The sequence below is a fragment of the Oryza glaberrima genome, chromosome 3 (genome assembly GCF_000147395.1).
Source record: "Oryza glaberrima chromosome 3, OglaRS2, whole genome shotgun sequence".
NCBI lineage: Eukaryota > Viridiplantae > Streptophyta > Magnoliopsida > Poales > Poaceae > Oryza > Oryza glaberrima.
In genome coordinates, this window is record NC_068328.1 from 27,484,223 (window position 1) to 27,502,334 (window position 18,112).

General features: G+C 41.2%; 3 protein-coding genes across 3 annotated transcripts; 1 reads left to right on the forward strand and 2 right to left on the reverse strand.

Moving 5' to 3' along the window:
- Positions 1-296: 296 nt before the first annotated feature.
- On the reverse strand, positions 297-5,996 carry LOC127768801 (putative ABC1 protein At2g40090). The gene is made up of 11 exons (XM_052294451.1): positions 5,552-5,996; positions 5,309-5,434; positions 4,960-5,055; positions 4,716-4,816; positions 3,553-3,589; positions 2,987-3,205; positions 2,793-2,904; positions 2,312-2,403; positions 2,047-2,226; positions 1,330-1,443; positions 297-919 (listed from the first exon to the last, which is right to left on the reverse strand). The coding sequence occupies exons 1-11, from the start codon at positions 5,864-5,866 to the stop codon at positions 719-721; spliced, it is 1,593 nt and encodes a 530-aa protein (XP_052150411.1). The 5' UTR covers positions 5,867-5,996; the 3' UTR covers positions 297-718.
- Positions 5,997-8,855: 2,859 nt separating this feature from the next.
- Positions 8,856-12,348, forward strand: LOC127767485 (protein yippee-like). Its single transcript, XM_052292837.1, has 5 exons — positions 8,856-9,194; positions 9,329-9,372; positions 11,581-11,689; positions 11,768-11,823; positions 11,963-12,348. The coding sequence occupies exons 1-5, from the start codon at positions 9,099-9,101 to the stop codon at positions 12,045-12,047; spliced, it is 390 nt and encodes a 129-aa protein (XP_052148797.1). The 5' UTR covers positions 8,856-9,098; the 3' UTR covers positions 12,048-12,348.
- A 1,873-nt stretch (positions 12,349-14,221) lies between these two features.
- LOC127766384 (uncharacterized) lies at positions 14,222-15,284 on the reverse strand. Its single transcript, XM_052291437.1, has 3 exons — positions 15,204-15,284; positions 15,090-15,127; positions 14,222-14,862 (listed from the first exon to the last, which is right to left on the reverse strand). The coding sequence occupies exons 1-3, from the start codon at positions 15,282-15,284 to the stop codon at positions 14,388-14,390; spliced, it is 594 nt and encodes a 197-aa protein (XP_052147397.1). The 3' UTR covers positions 14,222-14,387.
- Positions 15,285-18,112: the final 2,828 nt, after the last annotated feature.

Here is an 18,112-nt window from a genome sequence, read left to right on the forward strand (position 1 = left end):
TGAGCTACTGAATTTCAAAATAAACATTTTTTTCAAGAAAAATACCGTGTTAGTTACACACTGCATCGTTAAGTGGTTAACTACTACAAGCCATATTGTATTTCAGATTTAAGTGCTTTATATTTCTAGTGGTCTATGATATGTTCTAGGACAAAGCATAGAACGTGTCAACGTGACAGTAGGAGCGGCAACTCAAAAGGATGAACCAGAAGTGCAGAACATCAGCACAACGATAAAATGCTAGCAGAAAAGTAGGGGGTAAAGAAAATGGAGATCGACATCACGATGAACACAAATTTGACCAAACGAAATTTGCTCTGGCAAATGTCAGAGTGACTCTCTTTCCAGTAGCAATTTTATTACTCTTACATCTTGTATAACGCAATTGGCACAGCATATTCATCGGGCCAACATTTGCTGGATCCATGGAACTAGAGTTATATATATACACTGTGCAGTGATGGGATTTTCTACAATTCTATCCATCTATTAGAATAAACATACGATGTCATAGTGGCATCATCTTCTGTTTGGAAGTGGCTAATCAAAATGAAAAGCCTGGTAGCAAAATGGTTAACCAAAAAGAATGGTGTATACCAAAAAGAGAAAAAGAATTTTTCAACTAAATGCCACTTTTCTCTCTCAAAAAGAAAAACTAAAATGACAGCTTCTAATATTTTACACTAGTCCAAGAATAGTTGGTATGCTGATCTGCTGCTTAACAGGCCAATAACTTCTTAAGCTGCATAAAACACAACAGCAACTTCAAACTAAAGAATCGAGCTTCCAGTAAAATTTCCTCTAGCCATATCATTAGTTTATTCAGAATTGATCTACTACTCATCCTTTTAGCTTCCAAAACAGCCTCAGAAGAGATTCGTCCAATGATTACAAATGATTCCATTGAAGAACCTCCAACCTGACAAAGCATCATACGTGTAAACAGAGCCAAAAAAGGACCTATAATTAATTCTCGAATTTATGTACAACTTGCTTGAGTGCCCGTTATACGATGCTGCATTGACCTTCTACAGAGAGAACACGGATAAAGAGGGAATGAAGCCTAAAAGAAATAATACCTACTTTATAATGGCTTCGTGGGGTTCATTGCTTATAACCGCATAGGATATTAAACAATTCAAGCCAGTGCAACAACTATGATAAAACCCCGTAGCTATCCCATGCTTCCTTGTTATATCAATTATTTTCTTTTGCAGTACAACTTACGTCTTGATTATCAAAAGCATCAAGGGAAGTGACAAATGCAAGAAAGAAGATATTACTATGTGACAGCCTACATATTTATGGTCATGATTCCTTTTCACTTACCAGGGCATGATTGACGGAACGTAAACAATCATTTGTTTTAAGCATCAACAAGATGACCCTTGGCAGTCTCCTTAGAAGCTCTGAGATTTGTGGAAAATATAAGGAAGCATACATCTGTGACAAAGAAAAACATATCACGTAAGGACCTCAAAGTACATGATTTTCCACAGCTAGCCCAAAAAGAAAACCTTGACTAACATGTCCCAGTTCAATCATCTCATGAATTGAAGGTGCAAGGAGAAAAATATCATAAGAAGAATGAGGACGGGAATTGAAAATGAACAAAAAAAAAAAGATGTAATGTTATACAAGCATGGCAATAGATAACAAAGTTTCCAAACATACTAGGAAAACATGAAAACTTAAAACCATCATATATATGGTAAATAGGTTTTAGATTGCAGATTAAAAAACAGCTAAATTGGTCCCCGATCTCTTTAGAGCAAGCTGGGCTGATAATCAGCAATTCCATATTACTTCGGTGGCCTTTTTTCCTACTATTGGAAAGATCAAAAGATTTGGAGCAGTGTTACTTTGAGCAACAATGAACAAAATAAAAAAGTGAGAAATGATTGAATTCCATTTCAAGTAGGAGGTGATACATGGATTACCCTAGAGTTACTGGTACTATTGGTTATTACTGAAGTTGCACAGTTACATATACTGTCAGTGTTCATGGAGTCATGGAGAACATTAATAATGCATAATATAAATCACCTGAAGTTCAGAACGATCATTACTACTGCCATCTAGAACAAGATGATCGACAGCCGGGTCAATCACACTTTTCCATGGCCTCATTGTGAGAACACCAGCAAAAAGTGCATGAAGATCCTCCCCAGCACCTAGTTTGACACTGTTCTCTTTAATTGATTTTTCATCAGCAAAAACAAGTGCCTGCATCAACAAATTTCATAAAGTTAGTAATGACTACTCAGTTGTGATCATAGAAAAAACTGTGATAACATTGTCAATTTGTCACCTTCCAAAGAGAAGCATAGCTTATCCTAGTGGCATAATCAAGTTCTTTGTAAAGACCATGATCAAGAAGAATCAATTGTGGCCTTCTCCATCCTACGTTCAAGTAAAAAAAAAATCATATAAGCGTAATAAACAAATGCAATAACTGACCTATCCAACAAATATAAGCTGCAATATGCATTGTTTCCACCTAGGATCTTAAGAAAACAATCATATTCTCATTTTCTCACAAAAAAATACACATGCCACATCTCACTTAACATATATATTACTGCAATGAAGATCATCACATGGTGAAGCTACCCCACCATGCATTTAAAAACTCATCTGCTCATCCAATGAGGCAATAACATGACAAAATACTGCCAGTATGCATTATTAAGATTATCATAGAAGCATTATTACTGGACAAGAGATCTCAGTCCCAGATACACTTCAGCGAAGATAAAAACTTTTCTGATGCTAGATGGCAAGATTCTCACCAAAAGTTTTTTTGCTATCTTGTGGCAAGGGTCGGATCATCATGTTTGCAGCATGAGGATCGCAATGAACAAAACCATGCTTGAAAATCATCTCAGAAAATGCTTTACTGACCTACACAACTGTCAAGTGAGAGTCTGTAAAGAAGTTATTAGCACTTTATTTTTTTTTCAAGAAACTGTACTGTGGTACTTACTAGATTTGAAACATCGACTGGGCGAATTCCAAGTTCTTTAATTCCTTTAACATCAGTTACCTCCTTGGCATCCATAAACTCCATTGTGAGAATTCTAGATGAGCTTAGAGTCCAATAGACCTTGGGGACATAAATACTCCCTGCAATGTGCGGAGACAATCTTCTAAAGTTTTGCACGCATTTTTCACTGTTTTTAGCTTCATTCAAGAAATCTAATTCCTGAAACCAAGAGAGGAAATCAGTACCAATCCAAATTGTGTAAATATGTTCCTTTACACTTGAGTATATTATAATTGTATAGAAAAAAATAAAAGTCAAGATCAACATGAAGACACCCAACTGGAAAATATGCTGCTGAGCATAAGATTCAGGATAAACACGAGAGATCCTACTGACAACAGGCCATGAGTCCATGACCATAAAATGGACTATAAAGTTATAAGATGACAACTCGTAAAGGCCAGAGATGCATTTACTAATTAACAAAAAGAAATGGTAGCAGAACATATTGAAAAGAAAAGTTAACAGCAGTAATGTTAAATTGCCAAGAAATATTAGAAAGGTACCTTAGGTGCACTTTCACGGATTTCATCGACTAACCACCTGCAAGGAACCAATTTTAATGGCATAAGCTTTGATGCAAAACAGGATTTCCGTGGAAAAGTAGATTCACTAATTTTCAATGAAAGAACTATGGTCACATCAACATAATTGTGTACTGCAAATGCATAATTACACAAACGTGCCACTTGTGAGGAGCTCAATTCAACTGTCCAACAATGCAAAGGATTGTGTGTATTTGCCTCATTTACACTAAATGGAAATCATCATAACATGTGTCATGACCATTTGCAGTTATACAGCACCATAAAAAAAAATCTCTGAAGAAGTGGAAGGGACTGCATCTTTCAATGCAAATCCCTAAAGTAGTTATGGGGCTCTTTGCATGCCAAGGAACTGCTGTTGACTTGATTCAAAGTAATCACAGTCCCTTTGTTGGTTTCATATTTGAAAAACCGTTGATCCAACATTGCCAAGAGAAAATATTTCATTTATTTTGATGCCAGTCTATGATTTTTGTTGTAACATAAGCTTCCCAAGGAAAAAAAAAACGATCCAATCAAAGTAAGAACCATAATTCCAATGTAATGGGGCACTATTTTTAACTTACTAGACAGTAATAAAAATATATTATTCAACTCACATACTGTAGAATGTAGACATGTTTATCATTAAGAAACTATATTTGCATTGCTTATAGCAACTTTTAAATTTTGGAATTGTATGGATAGCATCAAACTCATCCTTCCTAAGCGCCCTAACTAAATAACAAGGGAGTTGAAAGATCAAAATTGATAATTCTAATCCTTAATCTTGAGCTGATACACCAACTATGCCAAACATCTTGTGTAACTATCCAAGATGATAATATCCTTTTATTGTGTTTGACCAACCCATTGATGATTTTTGCATAGGCATGCCGCTTCCCAATAAATCACCAAAAAAAAGCAGTGAGCCAGGAATTATCATGAACAGACAAGGATTGCAGAAACAAAATTTGCAACAGTAAACCCATAAAGATGTGGGACTTTGTTGGCTAGCAGTTTCCTACCAATGCATAATCATATAGTTCCCATAAAGAGGAGCTAAACTGGATCTAACCATAAGTTTTTGAGGTAGCATGCATGTCAATAAAAAGGAAACAATACAACCAAATTAGGAGGGGTACCTGTAGTCAAACGAAGGGAAAATATAATGAAGAGTGTTCACTATCAAACCCACGGTGGCAATATCTATAACAGAAGTATCTGTCAAGTGATCATGTTGAACCTGAGATTAAGATAGGAATGGAACATGTTAAAGGAAGACAGCATGCTGGACAAAATTCAAACTCTATAGTGCTAATGTAAGAGTCCCAAATAAAATATGAGAGTGTACTCGAGACAAATAACAGTGTTTCTCTAGATTGCAACCTTCACTGCAACTTTTTGCCCATCATGTGTTCTTGCCGCATGAACTTGAGCGAGAGAAGCACTTGCAAGTGGAACAGGATCGAATTCTACAAAAACCTATACATCAGGACAAAGAGAAAAAAAATCGTCAGATTTGCTTCCAAATTGACAAGCCCGTGCATAATCCAGCCCATAAACCCACTAATCTGTTTAAGCATCAATAGTCTGTGCCAGAATTGGACCAAGTTGTCATGTGAATTGTGAATTCAACGATCGTTATGCGCTTGAGCAGCAGCCTACATTCCCACAGCAAAGGTATAGAAGTGGTATTCAGACAGTAATGCAAGGAGGAGGATGGCAAGGAACTAACAGTTTCCGGTGATTCTCCCATATCTTTCCCAAACACTCGGCAAACTTGCTCGTATGATGACACCGGGCATCTCTTCAGCATCGACGCCCTCATCGTCTGCACGTACTCCTCCGGCACAACATACTCCTGGAACAAACAAACAAACAAACAACCAGCTCGACCTCAACTCCACGCAGCAACCAAAATTTCAGCAAAGACGTCACACGAATCAAAGGGAGGAGCCCGATTTCCCGTAGCACGAACCAGCTGGGCGATGTGCTGGCCGAGCTTGATGTAGATGCCGCCGTTGCGGAAGCAGAGCTCCTGGAGGCGGTTTGCGGAGCGGAGGTGGGCGTCGTGCTTGGCGCTGACCCAGGCCGGGGTGCCCGGGTCGAGGCCCCAGAGGGAGTACTGGTAGTCGAAGGCGATGGTGGCGGCGGTGGCGGCGTCGCGGAGGAGGCGCGGGGGCAGGTGCGCGCAGATCTTGAGGGTGGCGGAGGGGTCGTCGGAGTAGGCGATGGCGGCCCCGCCGGCGCCCGCGCCCAGGGCCAGCGCCGCCGTCGCCGCCCGCCGCCACATGGCCGTGGCTGGCTCCGGGGTCTCCGGACTCCGGGCGATTCGCCTCCCTGTGGTTTGGTGTCTCACAGCTTTGCTTCCTTTCTTCCGCCGCAAGATGGTTCGAGCGATGGGTCTCTGACGAGTTGGGCAGTTCACAGTTTTGGCTTGGGGTCCTGCTCCGCGGACGGAAATCGTGCGTTCGCGCGATCCGTCCGTTTGTACGGACATCACCAATTGGATGTGGCGGCAATTGTGTTTGTGTCTCTCTTTTTTTCTATAAGAGTTGTCAAACGTCGTTTATTAGTTTGAACTGTGGGACATGCTTTTTTTTAAAAAAAAAGGAAAATTGGGGATACTATGGAGAAACTTAGCTTTTTTTTTTAGAAAAGGAAAAGTGGGATATTAAGGAGAAACTTAGCATTAATGATAAGAGAGAAAACATTTTGAGCAAAAAGTAACAGTTGAAGCCTTGGGGGAACTTAAACTTTGGCTAGCAAGAACACATGGTAACTCCTTTATTACCAGGCTATAATATTGTTTTTACCTGTAGGACATGTCTGGCGAATACCATAGGTTATGAAAAGTGGGATTAGAATATGAAAATGAATAGATAGTATTGGGATATATCCTTTGGTGGGTGGATATCATTTTTCAAACACATTTGCCAAAGTGGCCCTATAATTTTGTACTCCACTATCCTTTGTCAAGGTTATTTTTCCAAAAATAATTGAGTAACAGAGACATTAAATACTTTTTATCCTCCATTTCTGAAGAAAACGCTTGGACTAATGTTCATTAGTTCATCAAATTGGACTAGTACATTTTTTTCATCTTATTTGAGAACTTTATGCTCATGTGAGGCAAAGACTTATTGCTTTAACCCGTATTCAATTCTTCACAGCTAATTTTTATGCTGGATTTATAACAGAGTTAACTCTTGGAATGGTGGAGTTTGAGGATGGACATACAAGTTGATGACAATTAACAAAATGTTCTTTATTGTGTAGGTTTGTATACGTTAGTAGCTCTGCCATTGGTCGAGTTAAAATTCATCTACTTTTATTAAAAACCATTGATGGCTAGCTCGTTCTTAGCACTCTACTTTTTTACGAGGATGGATCTATGTCACAGTGGGAGTAATGAGTATATTTCCTAGACATTTATACTTGTTTTTACCATAGAAAAGTTCAGTTCAAATGTATAGGATATGATAGTTTTTTAAGTATGTAATGGCTAAAATAATTTTAGACAACGAGAGTTGAAAATCAAAATATTATTTTTCCATTCGAGAGTCTAAAGGCGTTTGTTTATGCTATATTAGTTGGCTTTATATAGGATGTAGCGATGTAGAATTACTCGTCGTATAGGGTATGTATTATAATGTTCTTTAGAAAGGAGGATATATATGTTTAAAGCAAATACTCCACTTGATAACATAGAGGAAGTAGATTATGAAAGGAAGTCATAATCATGGCCTTTTATAAGAAATGACACTCTTCGGTTGTCTCTCCACCACACATTTAAAATGGCATAGATCCGATTTGCCTATTAATTATATGTCTAACTTTTTTTATTACTCTATATGCATAAGCTTAACTTTAGTTTTGGTGCATATAGAATGGTGAATTATTTATCGCGTGCTCTAATATATCATACATAATATGGCCTTTGATTTATTTCGTATAGAGTTGATAGTTTCGATAAAAGATACTACTCCGTATTCTAGGAGTATGAATCTAGATATAATCTCTGTTCAGATTCATAATCTTAGGATATATCACATCCACTAATAATTCTGTGTATTTAGGGACGGAAGGAGTGGTACTTATCTTAAAAGAGAGGGCAAATTGAAAAGTTTGGCAGAACTAAACACTCCTCTGAGTACTACATTTTCTTTCCTTACTTTAGGCTGTGTTCGGAACTTTCGGTTCCCATCCTCACTCTCTCGTTTTCCGCGCCCACACTTTTTAAACTATTAAACGGTGCATTTTTTTAAAAAAAAGTTTCTATACAAAAGTTGCTTAAAAAATTAAATTAATCTATTTTTAAATAAAAAATTAGCTAATACTTAATTAATCACGCGCTAATAGACTGCTCTGTTTTTCGTGCGAGGAGATAGTTCCCAACAAACAAGTAACGAACACAGCCTTAATGAGTTTACGTGGAAAAAGGAAAAACGAGAGGAGGTTGCTGCATCCAGGAACGAAAATCCACAGGTGGGCAGACCAGATCCAGCACGGCAGCAGTTGTACTTGTTCCCCCCGCACAAATTAGCTCGTGCCGTCGTGTGCAACCCAGGCCATCCCACGCAATCGGACAGAGCACCGCACCGCATCGCATCCCCCGCGATCCCTTTTAGGCCCCTTGATTCACAGGAATTCTCAAGGATTTTAAATTTTTTCTACTTAGCCCTTTGAATCGAAGAAATAAATTCTATAAAATCCTATAAAATTTCTATGAAATATCTAATGCCATGCAAGTTTTGGAAGAAATCTAGCATGAGGTTCTACCTCATGGAAACTTTCCTATGAGTCTTCATCTTTCCTCTAATTCCTGCATTTTTTCTGTGGTACAATCAAACGGAAACTCCTGTGTTTTTTCTGTGTTTTGCAATCCTCTGTTTTACACTTGTATTCCAGTCAGAATCCTACATTTTTCCTATTCCTCAGTTTTCCCATTCCTACGATTCAAAGGACCTTTATAGCAGATATAATAGCATATTATAAACCAACTATAAACATATTTTAAAGAGATAAAAGAGAAGAGAGAAGAGTAGTTGGCTACAGATCTGTAGTTAACTACAGCACGAACTTTAAGACGAAGTGTGTATGACAGATAGGACCAGATATTAATATTATAGTAAACAACTATTGTATGAATTAGCTATTAAATTGGCTATACATGTTTAGTTGGCTACACTAATAAACTTCTCTTACCATTCCTCTCCTCCCCCGTCCATTCCCACGCACGCGGCCTCCACCCCCCATATCAACCCAATCCCCATCCCCAACCCCAGTTGCTGCTTTTGCTTCGGTCACCCGGTCAGTGCTGCAGACAAGCCACCCCCTTCCTCGCGTAGACTGCTCCCCCCACAAACAAAAGCAATCCTAATCTCGGATTCGAGGCGAACGAGCGGCGGCGAGGGAGGGGGACTAGCGGCGATCGCGATTGGAGTCGGGTGGACACCGATCGCGGCGGCGCTCTGGGGGATCGGGGTGTGGAATCGAGGGGGAGGGAGGAGGAGACGGAGGCGATGGGGCGGCTGTTCGTGATGCACCTGGAAGGGAAGGTGTACAGCTGCAAGCACTGCCACACGCACCTCGGCCTCTCCTCCGACATCATCTCCAAGGTTCGCCTCTTCAGCCCCCTCCTTTCTTCTTCTTCTCGTTGTTGTTGTTGTTGTTGGCTAGCTTTGTTTGATTCGGCGAGCACGGCGGATGTGGGAGCGATTGTTTCACGGTTGCTGCTTTCCATTTCTTGCAGTCCTTCCATTGCAAGCACGGGAAGGCGTACCTCTTCAATAAGGTGTAAGTGGCCTCTCCTTCCCGGGCCTCATCTTGCCCTCGAATTTTTGTTCGCTCGTCAAAATTTAGGTAGCGTACGCCGGGAGATATGTGTGGAATTTGGGGGAAAATGGGAAATGCACTGTGCTTTCTTTTCTTGAGTCCTGGTTCGTCAGGCCACTAATTATACGTTTTACAAGGCGAGATTGAAAGCGATTTGTACTGCGGCCACACCTTGTTTGGGTTCAGACGCGGGTAGCCTAGCCAATTCCTTCCTAACACAATGAAAAATTTGAGAATTACGAATCTGTTTTAAGATTTGACTGCCTTCTTTGGTAGTACAAGTAACTTGAAACCGCTATTAGGATAAGAAAGATGGTAAACCAAGCAGACAGGGAATCCTCTAAATTGTAATTGCACTGGATTGTGCACAGGAGATCGCTGGGCGTATATTACGGTGACCAATAAATAGGCAATGGCCAAAACAGAAACCCGAATTCTCTTTGGAAAAAAAGTAAAGAGTCCAATAGACAAGGATTTGTGATAATTTACTTTCTCTTGTTATTCTACTCTTTTCGAGGAGTGGTGGATATGCGCTATGTTAGAGATGCTGGATGGATGGACACAAGACCTATCCCTTGCCTGCGCCTTGTTAATAGCTAAAGTTACACCACTTACTTGCATAGAATGACGCTCAATATGCTTGAAATTGATCTCCTATGCAATAATACAACCCCTATTAGAAGAAGTTGCGTTATAAGTCAAAGTTTGGCATGTGTGAAGTTGATATTGAACTGCATCCCTTGCAGCTAAAGCTACTTGCATACAACACAGTACTAAGAATAATTGTATGTGGAACTTCTGTAGTTATGATTCTATTTATTAATGAGTAAAGGTATGTGACAACTTCCCTAATTGCTTCACCACCAATCTGATGCCTAAGTTCATTATTGGAAAAAGGAATGATAGATGGGCACATTATCCACATATGGAAAAAGCATCCATTCCCTTTCCTATTATTGAACTCTTATTCAATATTGAAAACTTGCTTTTCTTGAAGTTAGATTTGGGCTATTGAACAGCCAGTCAAGATCTCTGGTAATGTACACCAGCTGTCCTGGATAGACTTTAATAGAAGCTTACTACTAAGAGCAGACTAACCACCACTGTAATTTTCTATATACATGTCTCCATAGACTGCCATTTGTAGTCCAGTACCGGAAGGTACCAGTGTTGCTGTAGAATTCAGCTGCAGCAAAATAAATTTGTGGTTCTTTACCATTACAGGAAGATAACAGTTTTACGGTGTTATGTAAAGTTCACCATCATTCAGATCAATAAATGTAGTACTCCCTCCGTTCCATATTAGAAGTCATTTGACTTTTTCTTAGTTAAAGTTCTTTAGGTTTGACTAAGTTAATAGAAAAAATTAGCAATTTTCAACATTGAATATATTTTGATAATATGTTTGTTTTGTATTGAAACATGTTAGTACATTTTTCTATAAATTTAGTCAAACTTAAAGAAGTTTGACTAGGAAAAAGTTAAACGACTTATAATATGAAACAAATGGAGTATTTGGTAGCCCTAGCAAATTAATGTCCTTGGTTGAAATATATCTCACTATTTGGTACAAATACAAAGTTGCATGATATAACTCTAGAGCATTCTACGAACCAAAAGTTTTTATAAGAGTAAAATATGCAGCCGGTCCTTAAACTTGGATTGGGGTGTCGTACAGATCCATGAAGTTGTAAAATGCACATTTAGGCCCATTCAAAGTTCAAAGTATAGATGATGCAACTCAGGCACTGATATGGTTGTCCACGGTGGTGAGAATTTGCATTTAGGCCCCTCTACCACAGTATGCCTCTAAATTGGCTCCCGCTGCTCCCAGTTAAATCTTTTGGTGCATAACTTATACTATGAATCTCCAGAATACCAGGAAATACATGTTTGTTGATTTGTGGGTAGTGGAAGTCGATTTGGGGGCTATTATAGCAAAGGGGTTTAAATGGAAAAGTCTAGCTACCGTGGAGGTGTGGATAATCACATCAGCATCGAAGCTGCGTCATCTGCATTTTGGACCTTGGGTGATAGATTAAACCAGGATTGGGGATCAATCTAGATGTGCATTTTACAAGTTTACGGACATAGATGATACTCTGGTCCAAGTTTACGGACCGCCCATGTATTATACTCTTTTGATTAAGTCATGTTGGTTGTGGGCAGTGTCAATGTGACTTCTGGAGTAAAAGAGGATCGCATGATGATAACCGGAATGCATACTGTGTCTGATATCTTCTGTGTTGGCTGCGGATCCATTGTTGGATGGAAATATGTAAGATTTGTGATTATTTTATGTTGTCATATATGTTGTATTGCGTAGCATCTAAGTTTTATGGTGCCCCTACTCTAGGAAGCTGCACATGAGAAGAGCCAGAGGTACAAGGAAGGGAAATTTATTTTAGAGAGGTAATCCTCTTAACCTCATATATTGCTTTGCTGTGTTTCAACAAGCTCTACAATTTAACATTAAAGAGTTATGCATCAAGCCGCTTGCCCTTGTATTACTCTGGAATTCAAAACCATATCCCCTTTTTTCGCTAAGCAGGTATAAGGTGTCTGGTCCTGATGGCAGCCACTACTTTGTTACACATGATGCTCATGTTGGGGGAAGCGACGTGGACGACGTATGAAGCACAACTCGACATGCTCAAGCCTTATCCATGTAATCCATGTAAATAACCCAAGTGTTTGTTGGTCTTAGTTACCCGGGGATTTGCTTCCATTCAGAGCAACCCCAGCGTGATTGTTGTCCTAGATGACCTAATATCCTATCATCTTCCTTCAGGAGTTCAGGTTATTATTGGGTGTTACCGTCTGTATATGCATGTAACCAGTGATGCCTGTAGTAGCCCCCTAAAAGCTGTTGTAATCCTGGAATGTATCTCAGGCCCTAATGACTAAATAAAATTCTGCTTCTCAAGAATCTCTCTACATTATACGAGCGTTACATCCTTCAGGTGTTGGAACCAAAATCTGTATCTATTTGGTTCCAATACGCAGCTCTTCTTGACGTTGCTTTTCCTTGGATCGGTTAGTTCTGGCAGGCTATATCCAGTCTCATCGGTTCACATGCAACCGATTATAAATTGTAAGTAAAATTTTTTATTTATTTTCTTAGACCCATCTATCTTTCGAAAGCTGGCTCATCTTGAGCATCTCATTAGGCCAGTGATAAATTTTGAGATAAATCTAGAAAAACTATACATGAAAAATAGCCAAAAGAAAGAAAAACATAAATCCTATAGACTACCCAATTATCTATCATCTTTGATATAAATCTAGAATATCCATAAAAAAAAAACCGAGAAGCAAACAAAATGCACACCATCCATGTTCTAGAGGCTTCCCAAAATATCTTTTTGCTTTGCATCTATCTATCTATCTCATATTGGCTGGTTTAATGTCAGCTGATTGGCTACCCTCACCATCCATTAGTTGAGCGACACGTGGCAAGATATAATCGGTGGAAAGAGCACCAGGTAAGAAATTCTCTCTCTCTCTCTAAAAATGGCAAGCACGCAAGTTACTACGGTGAATTGTAAAAAAAAAGAGAGAAAAAAGCTCCTCCGTGTGTAGATGGGCCACACGGCACCATCTAACAGTGCGTGATCGGACCAGTGCAAACACATAAAAAGGAGAAAAGAAAAATTAAAAAGATGAATTTTTTTTTGTAAAATTCTTTACAAATTATTTGGGACAAGTATCGTTACCACATATCATATGTTTCGAGAAACTAAAAATAATAGATAGAAAAACTAAATGACATAAACAATTTGCTCTTTTTTTATGGGACAAGTTCTGTAATCCTGATAACCATTTCATAAATATATTTATTTTTTTCTTATATTATAAAATAAATAGGCAAATAATATATAAATCTTTTAACTTTTAGAAAACACAACAATTATGATAAAACAAAAACTTATGCCTGTGTTAAATTCATATATAGGGTGAAGTCTCTGTTGTAACGGTTGCTCATGACCTAGTGAAATTAGAAGAGAATAGTGAAATTAAAAGAGAAGGGAGTGTTAGTTAATAGAGTAAACAGGTTTTATATAAAATAAAATAAACAAGTAGAATAAACATACTGCTTGTGGTACTCACTTAAATGATCAATAAAACATCATTCCCTGCATAATTTCTTACCGTATACATTTAGAACATCATATAGATAGTTTAGAGACTATAAGATTACAAGTCATGACTTTTTGTTAGAAAGATTTGGTGTGTGATAAACCAATAACCATACCTCCATCGAACAAAGAATGATTCCATTACGCTTAAAATATTAGCTATAATAAAATAAAATTGAACAAATTAAACAGATGTAAAGAAGAAAATTAAAGGGAAACTGATCGATGATACTGCAAACAAGCATGTTCATCGCCATGCAAACAGTATAAGTGCACGAGTATTGATCAAATAAAGCAGAAGGAAAACGAAACTGTTGAGTGTGTATGTTTTAGCATGTGTGTTCGGCCCAAACAGACCAATATATTAAGCGTGCATATATTATCAACTGATCCTGGAACATTTGCTATTTTGTTTTTTATTGTTTTTTACATCTCACAATAAACTTCCTGGTTACTTTTCATCCATCATAGAGACTTCTGCAGGCTCTTAGCACATTATTTATAGAACCGTCATTAAATCTTGTGACGGAGAATTATTCAACACAACCTCTAATAGTTGGTGTATTGATTTATCGGTTGATTAGATCTACCACTTAAATCGCAACCATTCTTTTACGCTTAATTAGCTATTCATAATATTTAGATTGCATCTTATGTTGTTTTTGAAGTGTTCTCTCGTTCTAAACTATAGCTTTCTATTTTTTTAGCGTTAAAATGTTCAAACGGTGTGTGTTTTTAAAATGGTTAATTGGATCCATACCACTGCAAATATGCCAATTCAAAAAAATGCCACTACTATTTAACATATTGACTATGTGCCACTCAAAACGAGAGAAATTAGAACCATGCCACTCCATCACATTTTCCGTAAAAAATCCCAGTTAACCCCAACCGCACGTGGGCCCCACCTTCCTCCCCTCTCTTCTCTTTCCCCTTCCCCTCTCTCTCCACCACTGTAGATGCAGCAGGAACACCCTTCGCCGTCGTCTCGGAGTTGCAATTCCCCCTCGTTGATCTCGCTGCGATGTCGAGGCTGGGCGAGCTCGGCGCCGAGCGCGGCGTCCACGCGCAGTAGGTGTCGGTGGAGGGCGCTGCCGTGGAGGCAGGCTCTGCCACATCGCCAGGTGAGAGGTCGAGGAAGTTGCGGTCGAACACCGGGTACGCAGGCACGATGCGGCCGTGCGCGAAGATGTCGTCGGCCGGCACCAACTTGGCCGCTGATACCGGCGGCGCGAACGCGAAGTCGAGGTCGAAGTCGGACCCGGCACCCTCCGCGTCACCGACGTCGGACGCGGGCGTGACCTCATCTCGACGTCATCGGCGCCGCGGCCGAAGCTGGTTAGCGTGTGGAGGCTGCGTGGCGACTGCGCCATCGCGGTGGCGGCTGCGGCGCAGGGTGGCATCACGTCGTGTTCCCCTCCACGCGCCCTCCGCGGCGGGATTGGTGGCACCCATGGTTTTAATAGGATTTAGTTCATTTGTTCGTCATCTCTCAATCTTTGTATACCTTCCCAATCGTACTCAGTGCCCACAGGTTACCTGGCAAGCGCAGCAGGGTTTTCAGAGAGCAACTCAGCCTGCGAGCAGGAAGAAAACAAGGCATGAGATGAGACACAAGAAGCTCGATCGGAAACAAAGGAGAAGTGCACCTACGAGTCCGACACAAGATGCTCGATCGTTGGTGGCAGTGGCAAGGACCAGCGAGTCCGAGGTGGAGGGCTCGCCGGCGTCCATGGCGGAGAAGCGAATGAAGTGGGAAAGAGATGACGGAGGTGATAGAAAACTGGACGGGAGTGGCATGGTTCCAATTTCCCCATATTCCAGTGGCATATAACCGATATGCTGAATAGTAGTGGTATTTTTCAAGTTGGCATATTTGCAGTGGTATGAATCCAATTAACCCTTTTTAAAAACCTTTTATATGAAAGTTTTTTTAAAGTTCAAATAAATCTATTTTAAGCTTATAATAATTAATTAATCATAAGTTAATTAATTGCTCTGGTTTCCGCACTATTTAAAAGGTCAGTTGATCTGCGTGAACGAACACAACCTTAGTGACTTAAAACCAATAAATTATGATAAAAACTATTTATAAAATATTTTTTAAATTTCAACTTTTAGCTACAACAGATAAGCTGATCTGGGCCGCCACCAATCCAGCCCAAATCCCTGGAATCAGCATGATGCGCTAGGGAATGATAGTTATATGTACTACATCACGTCAGAAGCGGAAAGGATTCGATGAGGGGCAAGACCACCATGTCCTTGCCGAACTTGCCGGGCATATGATGTTTACTCCACACAACCAAGTTGGTTGCTCTTCTGATTGTGGTGCCTAACTCCATTACCTATCTCTCTCTAAAGAAACACTATTTGAAACACTCTATTTGAGTAGCTTAAAATTCCGAGGAGTTGATAGTTGGTAGACAACTTCTAAGAATCTAAAATAGCTGAATTTCCTATATTTTAGTTTTTAGTTTATTTTGTGAATATAGACGGAAACCTAGACTAATTGAGAAAACTTTTGATTTTGGAAGAAGATGCAGCTGGCAGAAGATCCCTGAGGCTATGATTCATAGGGTACTAGCTTGGGGTCTTTGCTTGCATTGGTAGGGCATGCATGTTTCTGAAATGTTGATGATTAAAAGAGACCTGCCAGAGAAACTGATTGGAGAGCAGCATTGGTGGGGGGTTGTTTTTCACCTTGCAACCTAGTCCATCCAACTAGGATTAGTAGCCGAGTTGCAATAGCAAATTGCCCTGTGATTATAAACAAAATTATCCGTGTCACCGGTCGCTCAGGATAACCGAAATCTCTAGCCTGCGCACATGACCCCGTTGTGGCTGGCTTAGCTATACCGTTGCGGAAACACGTGCGCTGCCATGGGTCTTGGGTTATTGTCTCAATCCTACGCTATCAGCATCTCTTCCGCTAATCTCTAACTAATCTAATCTAACAGAAAGGCAGAGAGACTGTTCGCAGCATACAACACCACTGGCTATCTGGCGCACCTGATCAAGAAGAATATTAGTACTCTCCTACTCCAGCCAGCAGTAGCCCGCAGTTTGTGAGAGTTTTGTGTCAACACAGTGCCGCTGTCTGGGTGCGGGCAGGACATGATGACCTCAACTCCTCAAGTAGCACGGCCGGCCCTGCCTGCCTGCCACGCACGGCAGCTCCGCTCTTCCCTGGGATAGGCAGGCCAGCGGCCGGCCACGCTCTCGTGGTAGGCCAGTGTCGCACTCGCACAAGCAAATAGTAAAGCGAAGCAAAGCAAACCGAGCAGGCAAACTCCCCAATCAATTGCCAACCGAATTTCGAGCAGGTTCGGCTTTTGCTCGGCACCAATCGCTGCATGTGTGCGTGCCAACCCCAAACGCAGCAGCAGCAGCTCGCGGACCCCCGGAGACCGTGATATCCTCGGCCGCCATCGCGCGCGCGACGGAATTTCGCACCGCGCGCCAGGATGGATGAGCCGCCACACCACACCACACGGCCACCGCCTGCCGGGCGCGCGGGGCGCCTGTCCACGCCCACGCTACAGGAGTTTGCCGATCGCGCCCAAATCCCCCGCTGGACCACGCGCGTTTTTACGTGCGCCGTACGCGCGCCCCACGCCGACACAAACACACACACACCCCGGCTCGTGCCAAACCAACCGTGGCGCCACCCCCTTCCCCCTTGCGGTGAAAAAACACCGGGGACGCGGATGCGGACACGCGACAGATGCGTCCGCGTCGGAAATTTCGAGAAGTCGAGCGAGAGCGAGAGCGGACGAGACCCCGCCGCGAAAGGGACGCGCACTCATGGCGTCTCCTCTCATCATCTCATGTCATGGGTGGTAGGAGCGATCGGTCTCGTGGTGTTGCGCCGGCGGCTTTGGCTTGGCTCGGACCGATCTGCACGCGGCGGCAGAGGCCGTGGTCGAGTCGTGGGGTCGCCTCGGGCAGCGGCGGTGGGGGGGGCTTGTGTGGGCCGGTTTGTTGCTACGGTTTTTTACGTACTCCAGTAGTCGTCGTCGTGGTCGCCGACCGGGCACTGGTGCGATGCCTGGACGGGGTCGCTATCAGATTTTCCCCACTAGCGTAGATCGTTCGCGCGATACGCTTCTTTGTGCCGGAGTGGTTAACCTTTTGCCATGTAAAACTACTAAGCTTGGGTAAGGTTTGGTAAACTGATATGGTACTTTATTAGTGAGAGATTTATGGATATTTTGTTATGTGTGTGTGTGTATGGGTGGTCTAGCTGGAAGTACTTCCTTTTGACAGCTTCTCAACTCAAGCGGCACGAGCTTCACCGGAGTAGATGAGATACTACTGTTTGTCTGAGAAAGAAGAGAAAACTATGGTGGCTCGAGGAGTGTACTTGATTTGACAACACGCCTGCCGGTACATTTTCTGCTGGAAATGAGGTTTATTTGACATTTTCTTTGAGAAAAATGGTCAGATCTGCTTAAACATCCTTTGTGAAGGACATCAAAGATCTGTGCCTAATTTCTGCTGTCATGGAAATTAATGCGCAAATGAATCAACTGACTCTCAACTTTTTTGAGGAATGATTC

Coding starts and splice junctions, on each gene's coding strand:
- LOC127766384 (XM_052291437.1), bottom strand. CDS start 15,284: ATGGACGCCGGCGAGCCCTCCACCTCGGACTCGCTGGTCCTTGCCACT. Junction 15,128..15,203: donor GAGCATCTTGTGTCGGACTC/GTAGGTGCACTT, acceptor TCCTGCTCGCAG/GCTGAGTTGCTCTCTGAAAA. Junction 14,863..15,089: donor AACCCTGCTGCGCTTGCCAG/GTAACCTGTGGG, acceptor GCGCCGATGACG/TCGAGATGAGGTCACGCCCG.
- LOC127768801 (XM_052294451.1), bottom strand. CDS start 5,866: ATGTGGCGGCGGGCGGCGACGGCGGCGCTGGCCCTGGGCGCGGGCGCC. Junction 5,056..5,308: donor TGGGAGAATCACCGGAAACT/GTTAGTTCCTTG, acceptor CCTGATGTATAG/GTTTTTGTAGAATTCGATCC. Junction 3,206..3,552: donor TCCGTGAAAGTGCACCTAAG/GTACCTTTCTAA, acceptor TCTTGGTTTCAG/GAATTAGATTTCTTGAATGA.
- LOC127767485 (XM_052292837.1), top strand. CDS start 9,099: ATGGGGCGGCTGTTCGTGATGCACCTGGAAGGGAAGGTGTACAGCTGC. Junction 9,195..9,328: donor CCTCCGACATCATCTCCAAG/GTTCGCCTCTTC, acceptor CATTTCTTGCAG/TCCTTCCATTGCAAGCACGG. Junction 11,824..11,962: donor GGGAAATTTATTTTAGAGAG/GTAATCCTCTTA, acceptor TTCGCTAAGCAG/GTATAAGGTGTCTGGTCCTG.